Below are 26,226 nucleotides of genomic sequence, written 5' to 3'. Positions count from 1 at the left end.
GGAGTTCTTGCCTCCTCTTTGGGACTCGGAAGGACATCGCCTGTGTGATGAGCATGTCCTGCGTGTGCCATGCATGCTTGTTCTCTAGACGCCTTGTCTTTTAACATCTCTTTGCTCGCAGGATGCAGATCATATTTATGGAGTCATTGTGTATCACTGTATCCCATTGTAGCACCAGGATTTTGAATTTTGTTTTGGAACTCCCTTCCCACCCCTAAGATTTTAAAAATATTTTCCTGTTTCCTACTGTTGTTTATCGTCTTTTTTTTTTCTTTCTTTCTTTACTATTGAATTGTGACTTGATGTGATATTTATTTTGGGCTGTGTGTGAAGTGGGTATTTAATCTCTCCTCCCCTGATCATGGTGGAGAGGGCTGGCCCACCTACTCCAGGTGTTCCTCGCTCATTCACCCTGCCTTGCACTCCTGTGCCACCCTGTCCTGCCCCCTCCCGCCTCTGGGGTCTGAGCTCCAGCATTTTCCAGAGCTCTGAAGAGACCTTAGATTGGAGTGGGCTTTCTCACCTCCTATACTATTCTCCCATTCCCAGCATCTACACAGGTTTTAGAGCTGTGTCAGTGTAATTTGGGAGGACCAAGGAGGCATTAGTCTGCCTTGGGCACAGTCACTTTCTTAAACCAAGGTTTCCCTGTGTAAGTAAGCCAAGCGTTGCCCCCTTATCATCAGTCTAACACGTGTATATATGTATATGTCCTTGAAGTGTCACTTTATAGTGGGGATAAGCGTGATAGTAAATAAAAAAAAAAAATTGGGGATCCCTGGGTGGCGCAGCGGTTTGGCGCCTGCCTTTGGCCCCGGGGCGCTATCCTGGAGACCCGGGATCGAATCCCATGTCGGGCTCCCTGCATGGAGCCTGCTTCTCCCTCTGCCTATGTCTCTGCCTCTCTCTCTCTCTCTCTCTCTCTCTCTCTGTGTGTGTGACTATCATAAATTAAAAAATTAAAAAAAATTTTTAAAAATTATTAAAAAAAAGTAAATAAAAAAATTCATGTAAAAGTCGTGTGATTAAAAAAAAAAAAAAGTGTGATTAAGAGCAAACACTCTTTCCACAGCAGGTGCTTGTATGTTATCCACTTGCTCTGGGAGCAGGTCCAGAAGTATACTTGTCACGTGTTCTGTTTCTCCATGGTAACCAATGCTTAGGAGCTGCTTTTTAGCATTGGTGTTGTATCATAAATAGGCCTCCTTTTAGATTTTAAACCAGCAGGTTAGTTTGGTCAGCAGAGAATGCCTGTCATGGAGGTGATTTTATTTTCCTTTTAAGGTCACTATTCTGAATTCACTGTTAATGATTGATGTGTGCCTGGAACACAGTTTCAAAGATTAATCTTGCTATTAGCCTGAGCCATTGAAAATCTGCCTCAGGATCCATACTCCAGGCACAGTGGGCCTTTGACGTAGAATCTAGTTTATTTTGGGATCAGTAAATTTTTGGAGGGGGGGGGGAATCAGTAAATAACTTTAATTATATGTACTTATCATATTTTAGTGTGAAGGACTTTATTAGTTCAGGAATTAAATTTGAGAATTAAGGTGTTTATATTTATGAGGGATATGGTTCTGGAATTACAGAAAGCATTGTGAATATTTAACCACCCATTTTTAATGAATAATTTCCCACTTTATTTGCCTGTAATTTCCAAGTGTTAATCACTTCGTTATTACTAAAGGCATTTTTCAGAGCATGGCTTCCAGTGTCTGGTCTGACAGGCTCGACTTGTGGGTGGGAAGTGCCAAGCATGTCATGTAGTGGAAGTAACTTAGCAGCAGCATGGACAGGAAACCAGCAGGGTCTGATTCCTATGGTAACCTCATTTGGAGCCAGTGGTATGATTCACTCTGTTCCTGTGAGCAAGCCCCTCCCTATTCTGGCCAGACCACACCTACCTGGTGTGGAGGTGAGTTAGGGGCAGGAGCAGGTGAGAGCAGGTGGCTTTCCTCAGATGTCCAAAAAGGCTATTTTCCAAGCTATGAAAACTAGTCCCAGCTAAGAAGGAAAGAGGAATGATGTGTAGACCATTGAGAAACTAGGTGAACATGTACCCTCTCCCTAGAAAAATGCAGATGTACCTAATTTGCATACAGCTTCTGAGGGTTCACAGCCTCCAGCCACATCACAAAACCTTGCTAGGGACTCGTGTTAACATGGAGGTACAGTGACTTGGTGTAAAAAAGATTGCCTCAAGTCGGTTCTGCTCAAAGCTGCAGTGCCCGGCCTTGGTCCGTGAATTTTCTTGCCATAAAATACTGCAGAATCCAAAAATAGACCCAAGTGTCATGGAACCAGGGGCTATCCCAAGGTCTGTTCAAACTGGGCTATTCTAATTGAAATGTTTCTCTCTCTTTCTCTCTTTTTTAAAGATTCTCCTCACTTATTTGAGAAAGAGAAAGCCCAGGTAGGTGGTGAGCAGAGGGAGAGAGACAAACATAACTCCCCAGTGTGGGGGGCCCAGCGCAGGGCTCGATCCCAGGACCCTGAGATCATGACCTGAGCCAAAAATCGGGAGTCCACTGCTTAACCAACTGAGCCATTCAGGCAGGCACCCCTTGAAATGACTATTTCATATAGTCAGCAGTAAAATCAGAATATTTTTCTGTGTTTCAAGTCATGTGGCCAGTGGAAAGGAGGAAAAATTGATCACGTGAATGTGTGTGTTTTTTCATAGCCACCAACAGCCAAAATGCATGCTATCATTGAGCGCACAGCCAATTTCGTGTGCAAACAGGGAGCACAGTTTGAAATAATGCTGAAAGCCAAGCAGGCCCGAAACTCTCAGTTCGACTTTCTACGTTTTGATCACTACCTCAACCCCTACTACAAATTCATCCAGAAAGCCATGAAAGAAGGACGCTATACGGTGCTGGCAGAAAACAGAAACGAAGAAAAAAAGAGTATGTGAGACTGTGTGTCCTGTGTGGACGCAGGGCCTGTGCGGGATAGCCTCGGGGAGGGAATAGCCTGCACTGCAGGACTTCCAGAATGCTCATGCGGCCCCATCACTACATCATGCTAATTAACTAACCCTGCTGGTGCACCCAGAGGATGGGTAAAGCTCTTCCTGAGTGAGTCTGGAAAGTACACCAGATTCTTAATTAATATTTCCAGAGATAGTGAAATGGAATTAAATATTGATGCTATCAGAACATAATCCTCTGGCTTAGAAATTTTTCCTCTCATTTTGGCTATTTACCATTTCCTGGAGAAAAGAATAATCTCCTGCTCCGTGGGATGGGTGCAGTGGTCCGTGCATGTGGATTTAGGGCCAGGGTTAAGTACATATGCACAAAAATGGAACAGTTAATTTCTCTCTACCTCTTTTATTCATTTCTACATTCAGATTGTTTTTAAACAATATCTAAATATCTAAATTTGGAATTCTTACTACAAAAGCCAGTGAATGATTTTGAATAATGTGCAGGGACGACAGTTTGTAGTACCTGCTGTTGATTTTTTTCTCTTGAGCTGAAACCTGATTTTTCAAATCATTTGTACAAATCTTGCTTACAGATCTCATTTTCTCCACATGTTCGTTTTTTAAACTATCTGTTCCCATTGTCTACCTTTCATCAGTCAGGACTTTTGCCCTTTTTCTAGACAGTTAAAACACAGTGGTTCCAGACTAGGGGTGCCAGAAGGGTGTGCTGGTCAGGCGGAGGGCACGCGCGTTCTTGTGGCCCCTGGTTTCTGCTGAGCGCCTTGGGCCACTGTGCCCGGGAGCTGTTTTCCAGAGGTGCCTTTGGGGCAGATAACCACCAAGTGGTAATCTGCAGCCCTGCCTTTGTCTGCTTCTCAGTATTTACATCATGTATTTGTGCCCTCTCTCTCCCCCACACCAGAATCTTGAAACACGCTTTTGCTTTCCAGAGTCGGGGGTCAGCTCTGATGATGATGATGATGAAGAAGATGGAAGTTACCTGCACCCGTCTCTTTTTGCTTCCAAGAAGTGTAACCGCCTGGAGGAGCTGATGAAGGTTTTGATTCTCTGTGTTTTTTTATGCTGTAACAAAACTTCTGCTAATCTAGTTTTGGGAAATCTTTAAGCGGCCATTCTTTTGTATCTTATCACTGACATCTGTTGTGCATTTTCGTTGTTGACTTGGTGGCTGACACTTTTATTGGTGGCAGTTTAGTCCTGCCCAGCCTTCCTTCCTTTCCTGAGTGGTTACTAGGAAGATGGAAGCCATCTATTCACTCACTTCCTCTGGGAGTGGAGTACAGCACAGTAGTGCAGGCCCTCTGTGTGTGTGTGCCAAGGGTTTCCTGGAGCATGTCCACCGTGCCCTGATATACCATGTTCTGTGGTTGAGTTGAGCCTTCTTGGCCACATTCTCCGTGACTCAGAGAACGGGAATGGTGTGATCATGATCCTCTCTGTCTGCAGCCTTTGAAGGTGGTGGACCCAGATCACCCCCTGGCCATGCTGGTCCGTAAAGCCCAGGCTGACAGCCCCGCTCCTACCCCTGCCACAGCAGACGGCACTGCACAACCCTCCCAGGTGGAGTACGCCACGGACTGTGAGTACCTCTCTGTGCGTCTCCTGGCCTGCAACCAGCTGTAGAGCTCAGCCAGCCGGGCAGCGTGATGGGTATACATGCAGTGCGGGTCTGCTAGAGGTGCTGGGGGGACTCGATCCCTCAGGTCTTCATGTTTAGTCATCTTCGGCGTATGGCCTCATCCTTTAGCTTGTTACCTAATGTTGACAAATGGCTGCTCTGTCTCCAACACCAGCTGTGTCTTCCAGGAAGGATAAAGAAGGGCAAGGGCAGAAAGCAGACTGTGCTCATGACTTTGCCCTTCTTCAAAGGACTCCCCCTTCCCCCCACCCAAGAAGCTATGCCTGGTGCCTCCCTATAACCTTCACAGAAAGGATGGTGTTGTGTGGTCCACCTGGCCTGCACTGGGGACTGGAATTGGCCATGTTGTAGCCCTAACCAGAGTCAAGTTCTGTTAAGAAGCACAAGGAGAGCAGACTTTGGTTGGCTTGGGGTGCTGTCATGGTTGCTTGCCCGCAAAGGCCACAGCTCAAGCTAGCATGTGACATGCACCGTGGAATCACAGCTGATTACACTTCCTGCCTTTTCTGGCTGATTGCTAGCCTTTTGTATTTTTAATTACTGAAAGATTATGGACAGAAGGTAAATCTTGAGGTTCTAGTCAAGTAATCATTTGAAAGTATTTGATCTCAGTCTCGTCCAATCTTTTTTAAATTACTTTACTTAGAAGTTAAACATTGAGCAGGAGAACAGCCTCTAGGATGCCTGCAGGGATTTGTCTGTTGTCCTTCACCTGCAGACCTGATCAGATGATCCATCCATAAAGTCGTCACTGTCAGAAGGCAGAAAATCAGCCCAAAATTAATTCTCTTAGGACGTAGGCTGCTCATTATGGGAGTGTCTGTCAGAAATGGTGCCATGACTCCCCCACCTCTCTCCCAGTGCAGCATGCAGCAGCACATGACTGATGTGCTGAAGTCACATTTGCAGACTTTAAAAGTCAGCTACTGTAGTGAACTTAATGTGCATATCCTGAAAAAGCCTCTTAAGGGACTTGAGGTTTGAAGTGCTCAGACAGGGAGTGCTGTGTGGATGCTCAGCTGCACAGGTGAATTGGGAGTCGTGAGGGAGCAGTGGAAGTTTGCTGAGTGGGATGTCCCTGAGCGTCCTTGTTTTCCTGTTTTAGACCTGTCATTGAATTTTTGCATGTTTAGCGCCTTGTCCGTGTGCATCCAATAGATCCGTGAAGCTATTACTGTCTTGCACGGGAGAGGAGAGGAAATTCAGGGGCAGGGTGACCATTACACAATCATTCTCTCGTTTATCATGGGTGCACATACCTTTAAACTCGAGGGCAGCAGCAATGAGGCGTGTCCCAGCCCCCACAGCACTGGGTGGGAGGAGGGTGCATACCTGCTCTGTGACTCAGGCTCTCTGCAGTGTCCAGAGCCCCATTTACACCAGTCCCTCCATGGACAGACATCAGGTGCACCAGGTTTGACTTCTACCTGGACCCCTGCCCACCTGCCCCCAGAAGTGCTCTGTCAGGGGGTGCCAGTTAGTGACAACTTCTCCTCCGCATGCTGTTGTTTTGACAGCTCTCTGGTACCCCACATAGTGCAAGAGTGATAGGCAAGTGTGCTTGGTGTCACAGCCTCACAGCTGAACTGTCTAACCCAACAGAGACAAAAGAATCCGTGCTGACAGAACCCATGGCTGCATACTCATGGATTGCTACTGTGCCAGAGGCAGGGGCCAGATTGCAGATTTTGCAGAGAAGCAAAAAATGTAAAATGTTTAGGTGAAATGTCTCAATTTACAAGTGTCAGCAATGAATTTGTGTTTTGTAAAAACATAAGGCAGTCAAAGAAAGCACATGACAAAGTCAGTGCTGCTTGTAGGCATCCCCCTGCATCCAGCCTCTGCTGTGCATGTGGAAGGGGGCATGGGCGTGAGGGCAGTGAGGTAGAGGAGTGTCACATAGTTTTTCTGTGGAGACTGCTCAGCAGTGCTCAGTGCTGCATAGAGGCTAGGGAAGGGGGCTATGAGGTGTCCAGATTTCACATAGATACTCGTTACCAGAAGTGAGCACTGTTTCACGGACGTCGGGAAGACAGAGGCTGGACTGCAGTGGGGCAAGAAGGAAACAGAGTATGGAAATGGATGCCTGAGCACAGGCCCTCTGAAGCTTGGCTGTGCAGGGGAAGAGGGGCCATGCCTAATGAGGAGTGAATGTGCCCCTGAGAGCACCAGCCCTGGGGTCACTGCAGCAGCCACGTGTCCAGGGCTCATGGAGTGGGAGGCCTGGATGGTTAGACACATACTGATCCGGTTTCTAGGAAGAACCCCGAGCTTGAACTTTGAATCCAGATCAGAATAGTGCCTGGCCCAACAAGCGCATGAGAAAATGCTCTGCATCACTGACCATCAGGGAAATACAAATCAAAACCACAATGAGATACCACCTCACACCAGTGAGAATGGGGAAAATTTACAAGACAGGAAACAACAAATGTTGGAGAGGATGCGGAGAAAGGGGAACCCTCCTGCACTATTGGTGGGAATGTGAACTGGTGCAGCCACTCTGGGAAACTGTGTGGAGGTTCCTCAAAGAGTTAAAAATAGACCTGCCCTATGACCCAACAATTGCACTGCTGGGGATTTACCCCAAAGATACAGATGCAGTGAACTGCCGGGACACCTGCACCCTGATGTTTATAGCAGCAATGTCCACAATAGCCACACTGTGGAAGGAGCCTCGGTGTCCATCGACAGATGATGGATAAAGAAGATGTGGTCTGTATATTCAGTGGAATATTCCTCAGCCATCAGAAACAACAAATACCCACCATTTGCTTCGACGTGGATGGAACTGGAGGGTATTATGCCGAGTGAAATAAGTCAATCGGAGAAGGACAAACATTATATGGTCTCATTCATTTGGGGAATATAAAAATTAGTGAAAGGGGGGCAGCCCAGGTGGCTCAGCGGTTTAGCGCTGCCTTCGGCCCAGGGCCTGATCCTGGAGACCCGGGATTGAGTCCTACATCGGGCTCCCGGTGCATGGAGCCTGCTTCTCCCTCTGCCTGTGTCTCTGCCTCTCTCTGTGTGTCTTATGAATAAATAAATAAAATCCTTAAAAAAAAATTAGTGAAAGGGAATAAAGGGAAAGGAGAGAAAAAGTGAAAGTATCAATGAGGGTGACAAAACATGAGAGACACCTAACTCTGGGAAATGAACAAGGGGTAGTGGAAGGGGAGGTGGGTGGAGGGTTGGGGCGACTGGGTGATGGGCACTGAGGGGGGCACTTGGCGGAATGAGCACTGGGTGTTATGCTAAATGTTGGCAAATTGTACTCCAATAAAAAAAAAAAAAAAGAATAGTGGCTGGCACAAATAGAGTAGAGCATCTGTCTTCGCGTTTTCAGAGATGTTTGATTTCATCTGTGGGTACATTCTGTGGTTACCTAAGAAAAGCAGCAAGGATGTGAAAAGTTTGAAAAGAAGGCACAGTAAAGGGAAATAAGCGGTAACAGGTAGTAAGTGAAATCTTAGAAGACATCCCAGGGCCTGACTAGTTTAGTTGGTGGTTTAAGCAAAATCTCTGGTAAGAACAGATCTGAAACATCTCGTAACTTAAACACAACGTGTGCTGTTGACTAGTCGCATAACGTGTCTTTACCCATCCTGTGCATCATGCAAAGCTGCCTCTCTGCTCTGGGTGCTGTGCAGTCAGGGGAGTGCTGACGCCCCAGAGCAGACGTTGGGTTGCAGTCTGTGACTTCATGACTCTCACACCCACTTCCCCTCCCTGTTCCACACAGTCTTGTAAGCCGTTGACCTTTTGTCCATTTGCATAAAATTTAATTAAATGTGTGATTACAGAAGTTTAATTGGAAAAAATTTCAGAGAAGAGCTCTGCTGTAAGAGCAAACAGGCCCATCCTGCTGAAGAGGAGCCTCACTGCTGGCGCCCAGCAGGAAAACCAGGAGCATCTTTGGAGGGAATGTGAATGAGAGCCCTGAGGCAAAGGCACGTTTGGAAGCGGGTAGGAAAGGAAACATGGCAAAGTAGCAAGGAATGGAGACTCCAGGAAAGAGCCATGGATCACAGGCCCTGGTAGAGCCTCGCCTTTTACCCTGCAGGACTGTGGCTTCCAGGCAGCGGTGCCGGGTGGGGCAGCGCTCAGCAAAGGAAGGAGACTTTAACTGGTGAAGAACTATCTCCTTTAAGCTCACAGACAACATTATATTCTGCTAATAGAAAAAAAAAAATTTATCAAGCAGAAGAAAAGCCTAACACACCAACAGCTTTTATAGTCAAATGGGGGGGAAAACTCCAGCAGAAACACAGGCTCTACAGTGTGAATAATTCAGAAAGGTACAAATGGCCATGCAGTTTTTTTCAAAGGTTTCCCTTCACTGTTCACCCGAATGGCTTTTTATTTGCTGGCCTTACAGCCTGATTCCTGGAGAGTGTGGGCCAGTGTCGCAGCACACGTGTGAGGGTACACAAGACTGTGTCACAGTCGGGAGGCCCACCCTGGCTGGCACATAAGAACACTTGAGAATTTTATTTTTAAATTTTTATTTTTTTAATTTTTTAAAAAGATTTTTAATTTATCTGTTCACGAGAGACACAGAGAGATAGGCAGAGGGAGGAGCAGGCTCCCTCGGGGAGCCCGATGCAGGACTTAATCCCAGGACACCAGGATCACGACCTGAGCCAAAGGCAGGCGCTCAACCACTGAGCCACCCATGTGCCCCACACTTGAGGATTTTAAATCTTGGGATAAAATCAAGGTTTCTGGATTGTTGAAAATGTTATTCATGTTAAGTTTTAATTTCTTGATAATTACAGAGGTTAAAGGAAAGCAGCACAGGTGGAACCTACCGTGCCATGTGATTTTCAGCTGTGTCACAGGCAGAGAGGGAGAAGGCTGAGAGGCATGCCCTTCCTGCTGGTGGGAGTGTGTGTGGCTGTCAGAACTCAGTATGCACGTGCCTATGGCCCAGGATTTCCTACTGTGATCTGCAAACACGTATGGAAGGAGCTACAGGAATACTCATCACAAGGGAGATTTCTAGTGCTGGTGGGAGACTGAGATCCCCTTGTGCCCTTAGGAGAGAGGACGGAGGGGACAGTGGGGACAGCTGTCCGTCCGCACAAGGCGGGACCAGTTGCAGAGGGGCAGGTGTCAATGGAGACCTTCATGTTGGGTTCGGATGTGGAGGGATAGATGTGGAGGGATATGTCTCCACCTGGTCACGTGAGAGACAGCCTGCAGGAATGGGACTCTGGCAGGGGGGGCCACTCCATCACCTGCCTGTCTGCGCCGCTTGGACCATGTATGTGGGTGACTATCTCTTTCCAGAAAAAGTGCAATCAATGGGATGCTTCTGACACTGCTCAAGTATTCTGAAGCGGCTCTTGGAGGGTTGTGATGTGAACACATGGTTTCAAGACCATCTGTTAGCTACCCCCATCCCAGCTCTTCCCCGAGAGAGCCTGGCACCCGCTGGGGTCACCAAGCTTTTCCAGCTCTTTTTATTAGCGAGTGGTTAAGAATTACCTCAGGATGCACATGGCCATTCTTTGTGATTCTTTCTGATGAGAGATTTTCCTGGATATAGGCAGCCTCAGAAGAAAAGCATGTGTTTAGTTTGAAAGAATTTTTTCTAAAATCTCCTTAAATATAGATGTGTAAAACTAACAGTTTCTTCCTTTTATTAGCCTGATGGTGATTTTTTGTTGCTTGGTTGTCTCCTGCTGTTTGGCTCTAAATCTTTGCCGAAGAGGGTCATAAATGCAGTTAATTATGCAAGAAACCATAATACTGAAATACTGCCCACTGGTAGAGCATGCAGTTTTTTTAAAAATAAAGCGCCAACCCAGTTTTTTAAAATGTTTTATTCTATAAATAGCTGAAGTGAAATCAAATTGTGTCGTGTGGCTAGACTGGATATTTTCTGGCTTCTGCTCTGGTGTTTTTTAAAATGTGATTTTTGCTGCTGTTGTCATGGCATTCCTTTTTTTCTGCAAAATCATGACCTTCAAGCGCTTTGCTTACCTTCTAAACCGCTTTTTAAAAATGTCTTTATTGTAAGTGAAGTAGAAGGAAGAAAGTACAATATTACCCAAGATTGCACCACCTAGAAACAGACATTTTTAGCACTGGGTGAGCATCCCTGACTCAGTGGGAATCACTGACATGATTGAGGAGGCAGTGGAGAGCAGGAAACTCCGGGCCAGGGGTACAAGGTAGTGTTTATGCAGAATAGGGAGTAGAAGGTTGGGTGTACAGATGGAAATATTTGTGTAAAGAAGAAGTCAGCTTTTTAAATTTTACTTGAATTCAGCAGAAGAACCTATAATTAAAAATCAAAGAAAGGTAATTGCTGATTTTCAGATAAAAGTTTCTTCCATACCTCAGGAATTCAGTTCTATAGATTAGAATGTTAAAGATGTTGAGATGATTATTTTTTAAAGCTCTGTTTTTATCCTAGACATCATTAATTAACTGAAACTGGGGGAAATTAAAATACTCATAAGATGCCACCAGTAACTCCTGATTTTTAGGAATTAGTATGTCTGTTGTAAGAGTGTGAGTGATCCTGACGTTGGGTCTATCCCACGCCCCCCCCCCCCCCGCCCCCCGAGCTAGCTGTCCTCCATCCTGGGGGTGAGGGCTATACCAGAGTGCCTCTGCTCCACTCTCGTGGACCTGTGTTGTGAGGCTTCTACTCATGCATCCTTGTGTGCTGGGAAGTGCCTGCCTTCCCCACTGTGCGGAAAGGCGTAAATCTTTCTCTGAGGTGTTTGTAAGCTGCTGTCCAGCCTGGTCTCTCCTGTGCAAAGAAACCTGGCTCGGCCGGCTACTGCCCACGACCAGTTGTGTGGGGCTGCTTGGCTTTCGCTCATTGCTGTTAGGTGCTGTTCGCTGAGCTCCCCCATGTGGGCAAGCACCCAGGTGAACGGTACTGTTAGGCGGTCGCATGCCAGGTTGAGTTCTGGACTTGGCACTTGCTGTGAAGAGGAAGGGGCCACTTCACTTTCCCCGCCCCCACATTCAGGCAGGATGCCTGGTGACCTGGGGTGTTTCCCAGTCATCCTGGGGCATGTCCTGCACCCTTTCAGAAGTTCAGTTCTCATTCTGGGAAACTTTCCTCATGTGCCTCTCGTTGCCAGTTCTCTTCTAGTTGTGAGCTTCTCTGCTTAAAAGATATCAGTGTCCTTTTGTTTCATTTTTCTCTTCTGTACCATTTTCTGTTTTGTTGTACCCTGGTTCTCCTTGGTGTTTGGCGTGTGTCTGTCCATCTTCTTCCGTGTCACTGCTTTCTTAGTCACATTTGTCCGCTGCAGTTTAAAGTGTGTTGGTTCCATAAAAGTGTGGTTTGGGGGCCTCTGTTCTCTCAGGGCTGCAGCGGGCTCTGCAGACTTGCTGGAAGGTCCCGATGACCTGTCAACGCCTCTGCCATTGCAGCTGGACAGGTGTCTTGGACAGGTGGTCTCAAGGGGGTGTGGCCAGGCTGCACGAACACCGAAACTTGAATTTCCCTGAACGTTTATGTCATGAAATGTGTTGTTCCCTCCTGTATAAACATGTCAGACACTCTTTGGGCTCTTCCGGACTGCACAGAGACAGGCATCAAGTGCAGTCACCACACAGCATAGCTCGGCCCCTTCTGTCTCAGTGGTGGCTTTCTTTCCTTTTCTTTGTGCTTGATAGAACTGTCTCACTCGGTTCATCTGTGGCTCCCAAAATTCAAGGTTGCTTGCATTCCGTTTCCATCCAGACTGCGGTCGTGGCTGCCTTGCCTGGCTGTGGGGGCCTGCATGGCTCTGCGCCCTTTCCTGGTCATCTCCCAATCCTTTGCTCTGGGTGCTTCCTCTTTATCCCTGTTCCTGCTGCCTTGGAGATCCTAGAACCTGTGTTTATGTAACAGGCCTCCAAACCTAATACAGTACTAAAAACTTGAAACTTTTTACATGAGTCACTGATAAAGACTTTAAGTAATGGGTAGAGACAGGCCTTCTAAAAGAAGGTTTTATTTGCCAGAAAGAGAGCAATTGCTTTTAAACAGTGGGCTAGTGGGATCCCTGGGTGGCTCAGCGGTTTAGAGCCTGCCTTTGGCCCAGGGCATGATCCTGGAGTCCCTGCATGGGCCTGCTTCTCCCTCTTCCTGTGTCTCTACCTCTCTCTCTCTCTCTGTGTGTCTCTCATGAATAACGAAATAAAATCTTTTAAAAATAAAAAAATAAACACTGGGCTAAAGTCCCTGAGTCCTATATTTGTAGATATAAAACTGATTGGTTTGGGCAGTTTCCCAGCTTTACAGATGACATTCTGCATCACTGCAGAAGCTGTTCAGATTTTCCTAGTCTACTTTGGTGACTGAGACAAGGCTTCTTTTGTGGGAGATTTTTTTTTTTTTTTTTTTTTTTTTTAACGCTGGGTTGTCTGGAGGGAGTAATTAAAAGGTGACTGGGAGGAGCTTTGTGGTAACAAGTAATGAGTTTGGACATATTCAGATACATTGTGAGATGATCCAAATAATAAATGCTTTCAAGTATTTGGGGAGATGGGCAGGGCATTAATACTCTTTTACTTAAAAACTGTCAACTTTGAATCACCTTTTTTTTTTTTTTTTTTTTTTTTTTAAGATTTATGTATTTGAGAGAGAACACAAGCAGGGGGAGGGACAGAGGGGGAAATGCAGACTCCTCACTGAGCAGGGAGCCCAATGCAGGGCTCCATCCCAGGATGCCAGGATCATGACCTGAGCCAAAGGCAGATGTTTAACTAACTGAGCCACCCAGGCACCCAAATCATTATGTTGTACACCTGAAATTAATTTTTAAAAAAATTTTTTACACCTGAAATTAATTTATGTTGTGTGTCAACCGAACTAAAAAATTTGTTTTGCTTTAAAAACACAACTGTAGGGCAGCTCCGGTGGCTCAGCGGTTTAGCACCGCCTGCAGCCCAGGGCGTGATCCTGGAGGCCCCGGGATCGAGTCCCACATCAGGCTCTCTGTATGGAGCCTGCTTCTCCCTCTGCCTGTTTCTCTGCCTCTCTCTCTCTGTCTCTATGAATAAAATAAATAAAGTCTTTTAAAAAAAAAAACACACACAACTGTAGGGGAGGTGGGCAGGGGGTGGGGGTGACTGGGTGACGGGCACTGAGGTGGGCACTTGACGGGATGAGCACTGGGTATTATTCTATATGTTGACAAATTGAACACCAATAAAAAGTAAATTTATTAAAAAAATTAAAAATAAAAACACAACTGTGAACTTAGCATTGTAGGGATTGTTGGCTTGACTGTGGTTTCCCCAGGACATGAGATTCTATATTCTGGAAAGCCAGCAGATCAGCACCCTGCCTGAAACACAGTGGTCACAGGGGCCCTTCAGGAACTCGCACAGATGGTCCAAGTCCATGAGGCAAAGCTGGAAGTCTTGGGGCTGGGGTGAGCAGTCATCGAGTGAATGAGAGGAATACAAACCTCAATAATACTAGAAATCACTGTTGAATTATGTTCTTGGGGCCTAGTGTTTGACTTCTCCTGGAGTAAAGGTCCTCAGTGTGAAGAGAGCATAGCTCTTTTAAGTGTGAGCAGAAGAAAGTCTCCAGTCAAGTAGGCTGCCTGTGAGATTGATACTGACCAGGATCTGAATCTTTAGATGCTGATGAAAACCTTTGTTAAGGTTTATTTTCAGCAGAAGGGATAGTCTTATAGAGTCTTATGTTACATAGTGAAATCACCACGAAAGTGACTTATTCCACTGGTCTGTCAGCAGGTGACTATCCGGGAAGGGCGCTCTGGCTGTGGTCCTGCTGTGGTGGTGAAGAGTGGGGCGTTTACAGGGAAATCAGGCCCTCCCCACCCCAGTGTTCGGGAATATGCATACCATCCTCTCCATGGAATCCACCCGTCAGAAATCTCTCATCATATGGTCACAGAAGGGAAGGGAATACAGGAAAGCTCACATAATGGTGGGGAGTGAGGACCGGTGTTACTCCTGTGACTTTTTCATAGGCTTGAAAATAGTTTTGAAGTTATTAGGCATTGAGGTCGTAAGAGCATCTCTAAACAGCCCTTCAGGAAAGTTTGACTTTTGGAAAACAGAAACATTCCAGTTTGTGGAGAGGAGGGGCTGGCATAGCTAGGGTGACCAGAAGCTGCCAGGTGGGCAGTGCACGGAGTGGGGGGGGACACACTGCATTCTTCATGAAAAGTGCCATTCTTGCCATTCATATACTTGTATTCATCTCCTTCTCCCAAAAACCCACTCAGATATTTTTATTATATTTGTAATTTCATCCAAAATTCATTATAAAATGTCTGGGAATTAGTTTTTTCTTATTCTCTGGGTATCTATATCATGCCCCCACAAACAATAGTAACATACTTACCATCTGGCTCTTTTTGGAAACACCTGCAAGCCCCTGCTCTATCCCAGAGTTGGTGAGAGACTTTACTTGAATATGAATGTCCTCATTTTGTTTTTGTTTTTGTTTTTATAGAAGCCCTACGGGCTTTAAAGTTATAGCAAAGACCAGTTTTGGTAAAATCCAGCTCTTAAATATGTTGTTGTTTGCATTTTTAGGAAATGTTCCCACATCCTGTCAATACAGATCTGCGTCTATAGCCCCAGCCTCCCCGCCTACTTGACATCGTCCCTGGGCTATACGGTGCAGGTCTCGAATCCACACAAATATTTTAGTTCTAGAATGTTTGACAATGCCCTCATTCTGCTCTTGCATATGGTAGGTAGTTTGAACAGGCCTACAATTGTGCACTGAATACTGTCCCTGGGGCTTTGGAAGGTTTGGGACACTAGGACATGGTGGCCCTTGCTGCTGCAGAGAAGCCTTCCACCATTCCACTTCTTATCCTTGTGCATGTAACTCATAGTCACTAGCAGATTGGCATTGTGCTTGTGCCATGCTGGGACAAGGCTCCTTCCATCATGGACATAGTCAGGGAGGTCCTCCAAGCCAGGGGCCTGAGGAGAATGGGACACAGGAGCGGTGGGACAGGAGGCAGGGAACTTGGCTTGGGCGCTGGGTGGGGAGAGATAAGAGGGTTCCAGGCAGGAGCAGCTCTGTCTGGTCCAGGCAGGGCTCCTGGAGCCTTAGAGCAGGGGTCTGGGAGGGAGTGTACAGTGCAGCTGACCCACCAGGAGGAGGCATGGCACAGCCACCTCCTGAGCCAGCAGGTGTGTGATGAGGAGGCAGGGATCCTGATCTGGACCGAGCCCATGTGAATTGTTTAGGAGATGGCCCAGTGGGGGTGTGGAATGGTCAGTTCATTGTGGATAAGTTCAGCTCAGCTAGAGATAGGACTTCTGGAATCCTCAAGCACAGAGAGGACTTAAAGCCATTAAGCTGACGGAAGGTCCCTCAGGTGCATGGGGAGGGCCATTTGCTAGTCCAGTGGAGGCAGCCCAGAGGCCAAGTGCTCACCTGGGCTTGGACAGGTAGGGCAGCAACATGCAGGCCCGGCAGCTGTCTCATTCATGGCTGCCGCTCACAGACGCTCCATTGGTCACATTCCCTCGTTGTGACATCTTTTATGAATAAAATAGATTGTTTTTTTAAGATAAATTGTTTGCTCCACAGCATTTGCTAAAGGCATTTTCATTCTTTTTTTTTTTTTTTTTTGATTTATTTATGATAGTCACACAGAGAGAGAGAGAGAGAGGCAGAGACATAGGCAGAGGGAGAAGCAGGCTCCATGCACCGGGAGCCCGACGTGGGATTCGATCCCGGGTCTCCAGGATCGCGCCCTGGGCCAAAGGCAGGCGCTAAACTGCTGCGCCACCCAGGGATCCCCCGGCATTTTCATTCTTAATACAGACACATATTTGTCTTCTCCAAACTGGCTCTTTACACAGAAGGGATTGCTCACCAGCCCCCTGATGTACGAGAACCCTTTAAACACCAGGATTCCCTTCTTGGAGTTAAATTTATATGAGATTAAGATCGCATGAAATATCAGCAAATTGGCTCTGATTTTTGTGGAAAGCCAGTTGAATAGAAGGGGTTTGGACGGTAATTAGGCATGTTTATCTGACCTTGTGTTACGTCGCTCTGTATGTTTCTGAGCAGGTGCAGAACTGAGAAGGAGGTGCACTCGGATGTGCTTTACACTGAAGCAGCTTGATTTTTTTCATAACAGCTACATTTGCCCTTACAAAAACATAGGTGCCTATTGGAACTTCCTTCTTGGATTCATCTGGAGTAGGTATTTGTGGTGCTCATGATGCCAGTAACGCCATTGGCATTCAACTTTCTTGTAAAACCCACTCATCTTTCAAAAATTCAACCTAAAATCCGGAGTACAGCAACCCTAGTAAGGTGTGTTATGTCACGGAAGCCCAGTGGTAAAGAGAGTGGGAGGAGCCCTTTGGGACTTTGCACCCTGTCATGAAGATGTGATGATGAGCTTAAGGAAGCACAAAACTTGGTGTTCGTGGGAATCTCTGAGTGACTGCACTCTGATGGTCATTTTAAAGGGTCTGTGGCTTCAAGTGCATTCACTCTATAATAAGAGTGAGGAGTCAGTGAGCCCGCATATCTTAGCACAAGGGTGTTTGGGAAGGCTCACAGGCCTTGCTGGCAGCTGGCTTCACTTACTAATGCTGGGCAACTGCCGGCCATACACCGGAAACCTCAGATGCTAGCAGTGCCATGGCACTGCTGTTTGCAGGGGAGCGCCCTGTGCAAGCAGGGGCCCCTGGAATGGACAGACCTTAGGTGGGGGAGGTACTGGCAGTCAAACTTCGGGAGCTGGAGGGGGAGGGGGAGGACACGTCATATAGAAGATACTGTGTGGATGTGCTGGCGTCAAAAGTGAGGGAGCAAGGTGACCCAGAGTGGGAGTGAAGCCTAGAGGCTCTGGGAAAGGCGAGGCATGGGTGACGGGCTGTGGTTCACCGTCACTGTCACACCCGGGCCCCAGAGTAACCCATTGTGCTACCTGCATTTCCATAGCAACAAGTCTGCTGGCCATTGAGCCTCCTCACATCTCACTAGACAGTGACATTGGGTGACTGTCAGCATTGTTTTTTAGATAAATGGAAATTGTGAAATTTCCTGTTTGCCTTTGTGAAGTGTGATGAAGACTCTGCTAGAAGCTCGCTGCATGTCTGTCTGAGAGGGTGGAGTGGGCTGCCTGTGCAGGCCTGCTGGGGATGCCAGGCCAGGGTCTCCCACTGCGTGCAACCTCCTGCTGTGGTCCTGGGGCAGCCTAGGTCTGGGGTGCATTCAGGTTCAGGTGTGCAGTCTTATTTTCATACCTGGCAACAAAGCCTTCTGTTTTTGTAAGCTCAGCACTCAGAGTTTCTGCTCTGTCTTAGCCAGTGCCCCTCAGCCAGTATTCTGAGGGTGGATTCCTGAGATAATCTGCCATCTTGCCAGGAGTGCTGTCTTTAACACTGTTTTGATTTAGCATGATGGTCACTTCAGGAAAGTCCTATGAACTGATGGTTAATCTGCGTATGAATATTTTCAAAGGGACAGTGCTTGGTTTTGAAAACCATTTATTCCGTTACATGAAGAACGCGTTACATTGCAATTGCCTGACATACACTGTTAGTCAAAACCTCTAAGCTGTTTTGTTCTTGTGAGTTCACGCGGCTCACTGGTTGTGGCTGTGATTTAAAGTGTATTCTGGCTTACACAATATCAGACTGACTATCTGGACTGACAGGAGTGGAGTGTCCTTCCACTAAGATGTGACACCCTGGACTAGGCAGTAACAGGAGTCCCACCCCCTCTCCCAGAGACGCTGGACTACATACAGGTTGTTCTCCAAGGCAGGTCAGGGTCAGTATGCTCTGTTCTCACCAAGGCCACATCGTCTCCCTATCTGTGGGGTGGCTCTGCCTAGGGACTGAGAAGAAGGACTCTGGTAGCCTGATTGCTTAAAGGCGGGTACATGGGAACTGCAGTTCCATTCCTACAAGGAGGATGCTGTACGTCACAGGCATAGGCTGTGTGTGAACGCCTCGCTTGGTGAGGAAAAGCTTCCATTGGAACCGGTGCATCCTTCTGTCCATCCGACTAACGCTGCGTGCTACATGCTATAGAGCGAACATACCTTCCCTGCCATCCCCACTGCCTCAGCCTCCGCCTCCAGCCAGCGGCTTCAGGTGGTCCCCGCCCTCCTGCAGCAATGTGATTGAGAACTCTGTGGGGACCTTGTGTCTTACCATAAACTGTCAGGATGCCATTGTGAATATGTAGCCATGGCTGGTATGTGACATTGAGAGAGAACAAGCTGGGAGTTCACACATGCAGGTAACAAGGAGCGAGCTGTTAGCAGCTGTGGGTGGGCCTGCAGCCACTTCACTGGTCCCTGGTTCCAGCCTCAGGTGGTAAGGCTGGGGCCTCGCTGCTCATACTGCTGTCCCACTGCTGTTTGCCAGTGTAGCACACATTATTGGGAGCCAGGGTCAGGGTGAAGCATCTGCTCTTGCTAAACGTTCTTGTTTTAAAGTTAACTAATTGAAAATCAAAATAAAATTCATTAATTGGAAAGATTTTTTCATTCTCCAACAAAAAGGAAATTAAATCTCAATGTAGTCAGAACCATTTGCATATCCACAATTCTTAATTGGATCATTGGTTCTCCCATGATTTAGCTGGTTTTGAATTTTTCCAAAAAAGAAGAACAAATAAGCTTATAGGACTTTTAATTATTGAAACAGTGGGCTACTGCCCTGCAGATACTTGCATGTGCCCAAACTACACAGGAAGCTGTTGTACATTGCTGTCTGTGACGGCAAAGCCACCCAATGACCTATATCCGTGAGGATGTGGTAAATAAACTGCCACGCATTGGGGGGCCAGGATGCTGGTTACAGATGCACGCACACAAGGGAAGTATCACCCAAAGGAAGTGCAGCACCCAGAAGATAACTGGGAAAGGAGCAGAGCGTTATAGCTGCATGCGTGCTCATCGGCACGGTGGCCAGCTGCTGCTGGAGAAGACTTTTCTCCTGTCTGCATGTTTACTGCTATTGTCCCCAGGGGTGTCCCAACATTGCCTGGCTCCTCCACATCACGTGTCCGGTGGGCAGCCTTTCTTGTATCAAAAATATAGAACAGTGTAGTTGCAGATGCACAGAATTGACATTGCACGTGTCTTTCCACAGCGACCGTGGCTGCCATGTATTACAGCTACTACATGCTGCCAGATGGCACCTACTGCCTGGCACCCCCCCCACCGGGGGTCGACGTGGCCACTTACTACAGCACCCTGCCTGCTGGTGTGGCTGTGCCCAGCTCTGCTGGGGTGACGGCCACTGCCCCACCGCCCCCTGGGACCACACCCCCACCGCCGCCAACCACAGCAGAGACGAGTAGTGGGGTGACCTCCACCATCACCACAAGGTACGCTCACTTCTTCCCATCGCCTGGCACTTCTCTACTCTCATTCAGGGTCTTCAGTTTGCGTTTCGTGGAGGGTCTCTGTTTCCTGAGGGTTTAAGTATCCAGATACCCAAGTTACAGAGTTGATGGTGCAACAGAAATTGTCATGACATGAACACTTAGAATTTTAATTCCCAGTCAGCACCCCCATGTCACCCCCTACTCCTGCATCCTCAGCATCCCACTACCACCCATAACCCCCACGTCTTAGCATCCTGCACCCCCCATAATCCCCATGTCCTTAGTGCCCCACAACCCCCATATTACCCCTGCGTCCTTAGCACCCCATGCCGCCTGACCCCCCTACATCTGGGCTTTCTGACGTGCTGATGTCTCAGTTGGGCACTACTGGGTAAAATCAGGGTGAAATGAAGCTGCAGTGACTTGTAGGAAACATAGAATTTTATAAAGTCCATAGAATTGACTCCCAGAAGCCATGGGCAGATGGGGGCTGGCCACCAGACCAGCTGAATGTCGAACAAAAACCACAGTGGGGCAGGGATGGGCCCCAGCATCCAGAGGTCTGTGGGGTAGGTATGTTGTCGACACTTTGTTAGGGGCTCTGGGTGCCTGTGGTTGATATCTGACAGAACACATGGCTGTTCTGCATGGTGACCGTGCTGAGAAAGGGGACATGAGGTGAGGATGTTGAGCTGCACTGCCCACGTTCTCTGTTTTAACGTGAAAAAGAATCAACAAGTAACTTATTCTTGGTTGCTTCTAAGAATTGGCTTATAACTGGAGGGAAACATTAGGGGGAAAATAAACCTGTCTCCACGGTTTTAAGTCTCATTTTTCCATGAAACCCCATTTTCACTGTTGGCAATGATATTTTGGTGCTTGTTCAAGGAACTGACTTTGATGAGCTGTTTGTAGTTGAAGACATGCTCAGAGCCTCCTTGCATGTGTGTGCGTGTATGTGTAGTGTGTGCGCGCGTGCATGTTGGGGTGGCCTGGGACACCCAGAGCCCTCTTGTAGCGTGCTCCACTGGTGCACCTGCTGGCAGTCTCAGGAGGTCCCTGCCTGTGAGTGTGATGAAGCCCTTCTCTGCAGTGCACTTGCTCCCGTGGCGGCCATCATCCCCCCGCCCCCCGACATTCAGCCTGTGATTGACAAGCTCGCAGAATACGTGGCTCGGAATGGCCTTAAGTTTGAGACCAGCGTTCGCGCCAAAAATGACCAAAGGTGAGAACAGAATGTGGGTGTGTGGGTACGCATATGCGTTGTACTAAGCTTGTTTGTAGTCTAGCTACGTAGTTCTTTATCATTTTTACTCCCTGTTTATGTCAGCACAGCTTATATGATGAATTGCTTACAGTTGTGTGGTGTGTTTTTGTTGGTTTTGTTTTGTTGAAGTAAGAATGATGAAGCTATCTAAAACAAGGCTGGGGTTCATGCTTTTCAAGAATCTGCCGTTTGGGGGGGTGGGGACGGGTGAAGCAGGTGATGGGGATGAAGGCGTGCACCTGTTGTGACGAGCACTTGGTGGTATGTGGAAGTGTTCAATCATTACACTGTACCCCTGAAACTAAGATGACACTGTATGTTCACCAAATGAGCTGAAAATAAAAACCTAAATCTGTATGATATATATGTCAGATAGAAAAATAGTTTTAAAAAATAGATATGTGTTTATAAACAAACACAAAACAAAGAAGCAAGGGGAGAAAAGTCTGCCATGTAATCGGCGCTCCATGCATCAGGTATAAGGCATCCAGCAGTTGCATGGATCCCTGTGACCACCAAAAAACGTTTTAACCTCCCCATGCTTCAGTCTCCCTTGCCCAAGGAGTGGGTAGAATCCAGCCATCCTACTGCGCACACAGCTCTTGTGGTAACGGGGCTTGAGTCTGTCATTGGAGAGCGTGTGTACGGTGTCTGCTTGCAGCAAGCTGTCAGTAGTAGCCCTGGTTGCTACTCTTGGCACATGCGTGTCTGCGTTAATGATTTATCCTCATCTCTGCTCCTAGGTTCGAGTTCCTGCAGCCCTGGCACCAGTATAATGCCTACTATGAGTTCAAGAAGCAGTTCTTCCTTCAGAAGGAAGGGGGTGAGAATGCACAGGTATCTGTCTGCAGGGATCTGGGAGACCAGGATCCTCAGTATTGGCTGGTGTATAGGTGTAAGAATAGTTTGTACTTCTTCTCAGGACATAGCAAACAGTTCATTGGTTCTACTCTGTCTTGGAGGGGTGTGCCCAGCAGACGCTCTCCATAACTTTTCGCACTTTTCTCAGAGTTGAAGCCTGGTTTTGGGGTTTATTGAAAATCTTATCCCTATTCATAATTCATTGATGATCAGCATGTTCTAAACAAAGAATCCTATCTCTTTAAGCATTTGATGTTTCGGGGCTATTATTTTTATCTTTAAAATTTTATTTATTCATGGGAGACACAGAGGCAGAGACATAGGCAGAAGGAGAAGCAGAAGCAGAATCCCTGCGAGGAGCCCGATATGAGACTCAATCCCAGGATGCCAGGATCACAACCTGAGCCGAAGGCAGATGCCCATCCACTGAGCCACCCAGGCATCCCTGGTTGGCTATTATTTTTAACAGCTTTTAGTGGAGGCCATGTACCATACTTCTTTTGCATTCAGATATACATCTGTACATAAAATAGAAGTGTGTGTCTCACAACTAACACTGGCGCCGCACAGCGCTGTCCATGGTGTGGCTTTTATCCTGGGGGCAGACCGCCCCCATGCAGCGCTCCCATGTGGGACTCTTAACACCTGCTGGATGCTGCTCCTCCTGTCCTTGTAATACTTTCTCCTGCTCCACTCCCTTCAGGGGCCTGACATTTTGTTCAAACCTATTCTGGTAAATGTTGTAGGCCTTGCTTATCAGTGGCTTTCTTCAGACTGTTATCTGTAATTGCTCAGACTAAATAAAAATGATTCATGTGCAGGCGATGGGCATGATCTGATATTCTGAAAGGATTCTCAGGCATCTGTCTCCAAAGAAAAGACAGTGAGTGGTTGGTCCCCAAGACGGTGTTAGAGCCTTTAGAAGCATTCTGTCCTTCCAGAGGGGAAACCTCCTTGTGCTCCTCTCTGTTGTCTTATATCAGAAGGTGGCAAGCCTGAGTTTCAAAGTGAAGTCTGTGACAGACCCCAGGCAGTTTCTAACAGAGCCATTGATAGTCACGTTTAATCTCTAGGCTGTGTCAGCACCAGAAGAGGCTCCTGCAGAATCTGCTCCCGAAAAGCCAAGTGACGGTGGGGAGGAAGGTGCATGTGAAGATTCATCTGACACAGGAAGAGGCGGCCCCACAGGGAAGAAGGAGGCGTCATCCAGTAAGACTGTCGCAGATGGGAAGCTGGTCAAAGGTACGCCATTGCCCATCTCATCCTCACAGATGTTATGTCAGGTCTTGGAGGAGGGCGCCCCTAACCACAGGAAGCGGAGTTGCCACTTCTGTGAGGTTGCTGTGATAATGCTTCCCTCATGATACTTTCCTAATTTGGAATTTGGGGCCATTTGGATATGAGCTCGTCGTATACCTTTGTCTCATGGTCTGTTCTACCAAGTTTAATGGAAACGTACAACACATTGCACAGGATGTTTCATACCTCCTGGGATGCCTGAAGCCACAGTCATGTGCAGAGTCACCAGTGAGATAGCTGTCTTCCTGTGTCCTGAGGCCCTTGACCAGGCTGTGCTCTGCTGCCTCCACTTTGTCACCTTTTATGTTCTCTGAAGGGGTTTTTCATCTGTTAGGACAGGTATACACAGAAAGAGCCAATACAGTAAAAAAACGGTGGTGGGGATGGGGGAGCTGCCATGGGGCACATTAGCAGGGAAGTCAGTTTGGGTCATACATATGAAGCTGCAGTGAGTCCCACATGGTGGGGATGAGAAACTATGGAGAGGAGTGATGCACGGTGGTATTGAGAGTGTCCCAGACACCCCAAGACAGGGCTGCGATCCCAGGCAGAGCCTGCGCGGCCGGAGCTGCATGCAGGCTCACACAGGAAGTGTGGTCAGAGTAGTAGGGGGGTGGGGGCCTGCAGGGAACAGCCTGGAAGGCAGCCAGGACCAGGTCGTGGGGCTCAGGGTCTTTGGTCCTCTTCAGGTGCCAGGTCAGCGAAGTGACTGTATCCAGCTGGTGACTTTGTGAGGACACCCCACAGAGGACCACCTAGAGTTGTTGCTGGGACTGATGGGAGCACATAGAGCTGTAGGAGAAGGGAGGCAGAGGCAAGCAAGTACAGGGTAGAAGGAGGTAGCGACTGCAGAAGTGCCGGTGCTTTCCATCGAGGGGCCTTGCTTTGTAGGGTGGTGATGTGGAGTAACCAGACCAGCCCCATGGTTGACTGACCTGGGAAACTCTTCAGATCAGAAGACCACAAAAGAATCTTTGAGCCTCCCATTCTGGGACTTAACTAAGCGCACCTATGAAACTCTCACCCTTCCTGGACACTTGCAGACTCTCAATGAAATAAAGGAACATCATAAATAGAGAATAAAATCAGTTGCTGCAGATGTAAGGGAGGTACTTACAATCTGTGTTTGAGAAGAACAGCAGCTCACCTGGAATTTCAGTTGTAGGGAAGAGAAGGACACTTTGGGACTCAGTGGTAGTGACCCCCAAACAGCAACAGAGGGACAGGTGGGAGGCCAGAGCAGCGGGAGCACCCAGGGGGCAGCATGTGGGTTGCCCTTCAGCCAGGGCCACCTCCACACTGCCACAATCATCTGGCAACAACGGCAGCTGAGACAACACAGCCACCTTCCCTCCTGCTCCGCTCAGAGCCTGAGATTTGGCAGCAGCATGCCATCTCGCCTGATCCGGCCTGCGGTTCTGGACAATTGCCACACCTGGGACAGTCCGGAGTTGAACCTCCAAGCACATGGGTGCCTGGGAAACAGCGTGACTGGGTGCCAGGACCTGCAGCTGATAGTCTAACATGTACACAGGTTGCTTAGGAACAGCCTCCAGATGGTCAAATACAGCGAAAGCCTGAAAATCACACCAGATGAGGAGACAAGTTGAAGATTGCTCTCAGATTTCCAGGGGAGGAGATAGAGGTGACGGGGAAGCATCCAGGGAGAAAAATGGGCAGGTTGTCCCCCAGCTGGAGAAAAGGCAGATTGGCAAATCAGACCCACATTTATAGCATAAAGTAGCTATCTATAGTAATAGATAATTAAGGTGTTTCTGAAATTCTGAATGAAAAGTACTCTGGATGCTCTGGGCACAGACATTTACGATGCATCAACATTCCAAAATAATTAGAAAAAGTGAGATTAATGTGTATTTCTCCTCCTCCTCTATTTTATTTTTAAGTAAGCTGTACATGCAACATGAGGTTCGAACTCAACCCTGAGGTCAAGAGTCACACACTTACCTGTTTGGGCTGGCCTGACACTCCAAGTGAGAATATTTCACGTCAAAAAATTATCAAATGCAGTGAAAACAAACAAAAACTTACCTAGCCTTGTATGCTTATGTGTAAAATGCGTCTGAGGAACACAGGAGAGGGTGAACAGCGCATGTCAAAGCAGGAACCAGCAGGGATGTAGGAAGAGGCGTATGGCACATTCTGTGTGCAGCCTGGATCCAGAAAGAAGCACAGGGAAATATATAGCATACAATGGGTGAGGAAAATCAGATTTTCCAAGTCCACGAGCACAATACACATAACCCTAGATTTGTATGATTTTGAAAATAACTGAAAAAATTGGGAAAGTATAAATTGATAAAACTATGTCAGGAAGAGGTAGCGTGACAGATGTTAGGTCTGGAAGAACTTAGCATGCACTGCTCAGCGACATCCTGGGACACAGGAGGCAGGCAGGACTGTGTCGGGTCGAGGTTGTTCCTGAGAGAAAGAGGAGCCCGTGCCACCAAAGCCCCTTGGGAACACAAGGTAGCCTGGGGCCCCAGGCTTAGCAGCAGTCTTTGGGCACCACCCCTGGCAGGAGCAGACAAACCACCCGTCTCTCTAGCAGTGGACATCCAGCAGGCGCCAGTGTGTCTGCAGCATGGGTGGTGAAGCTTCTCCAGGGCAACAGTAACTGGCCCTCCCTTATGGAGGACAAATAAATTCGACTTCTACCTCACACCCGACAACAATAGTTCCAGACAGGTTATGTATTTAAATGTAAAAAGAAACATGAAGGGTCGCCTGGTCTCAGTCAGTTCAACATCCAACTCGATTTCAGCTCAGGTTGTGATCTCAGGGTCCTGGGATTGAGCCCCACATGGGGCTCTGTGCTGAGTGTGTGGTCTGCTTGTCCTCCCCTCTGCTCCTCCCACTGC

General features: G+C 47.6%; 1 protein-coding gene across 3 annotated transcripts in view; it reads left to right on the top strand.

The window, feature by feature from the left end:
• SFSWAP (splicing factor SWAP) overlaps nucleotides 1-26,226 on the top strand; it is a 70,606-nt gene that overhangs the window by 11,190 nt on the left and 33,190 nt on the right. For all 3 annotated transcript variants that reach the window (XM_025989136.2, XM_025989138.2, XM_025989137.2), the window contains 7 exons: nucleotides 2,687-2,912; nucleotides 3,886-3,992; nucleotides 4,403-4,535; nucleotides 19,683-19,920; nucleotides 21,014-21,145; nucleotides 21,931-22,024; nucleotides 23,122-23,290. In XM_025989136.2, the coding sequence (XP_025844921.1) occupies nucleotides 2,687-2,912; nucleotides 3,886-3,992; nucleotides 4,403-4,535; nucleotides 19,683-19,920; nucleotides 21,014-21,145; nucleotides 21,931-22,024; nucleotides 23,122-23,290 (1,099 nt within the window). The remainder of the gene's footprint in view (nucleotides 1-2,686; nucleotides 2,913-3,885; nucleotides 3,993-4,402; nucleotides 4,536-19,682; nucleotides 19,921-21,013; nucleotides 21,146-21,930; nucleotides 22,025-23,121; nucleotides 23,291-26,226) is intronic.

Source organism: Vulpes vulpes, chromosome 10 (genome assembly GCF_048418805.1).
Source record: "Vulpes vulpes isolate BD-2025 chromosome 10, VulVul3, whole genome shotgun sequence".
NCBI classification, from domain to species: domain Eukaryota; kingdom Metazoa; phylum Chordata; class Mammalia; order Carnivora; family Canidae; genus Vulpes; species Vulpes vulpes.
This window is presented reverse-complemented; position numbering and strand designations above follow the sequence as displayed.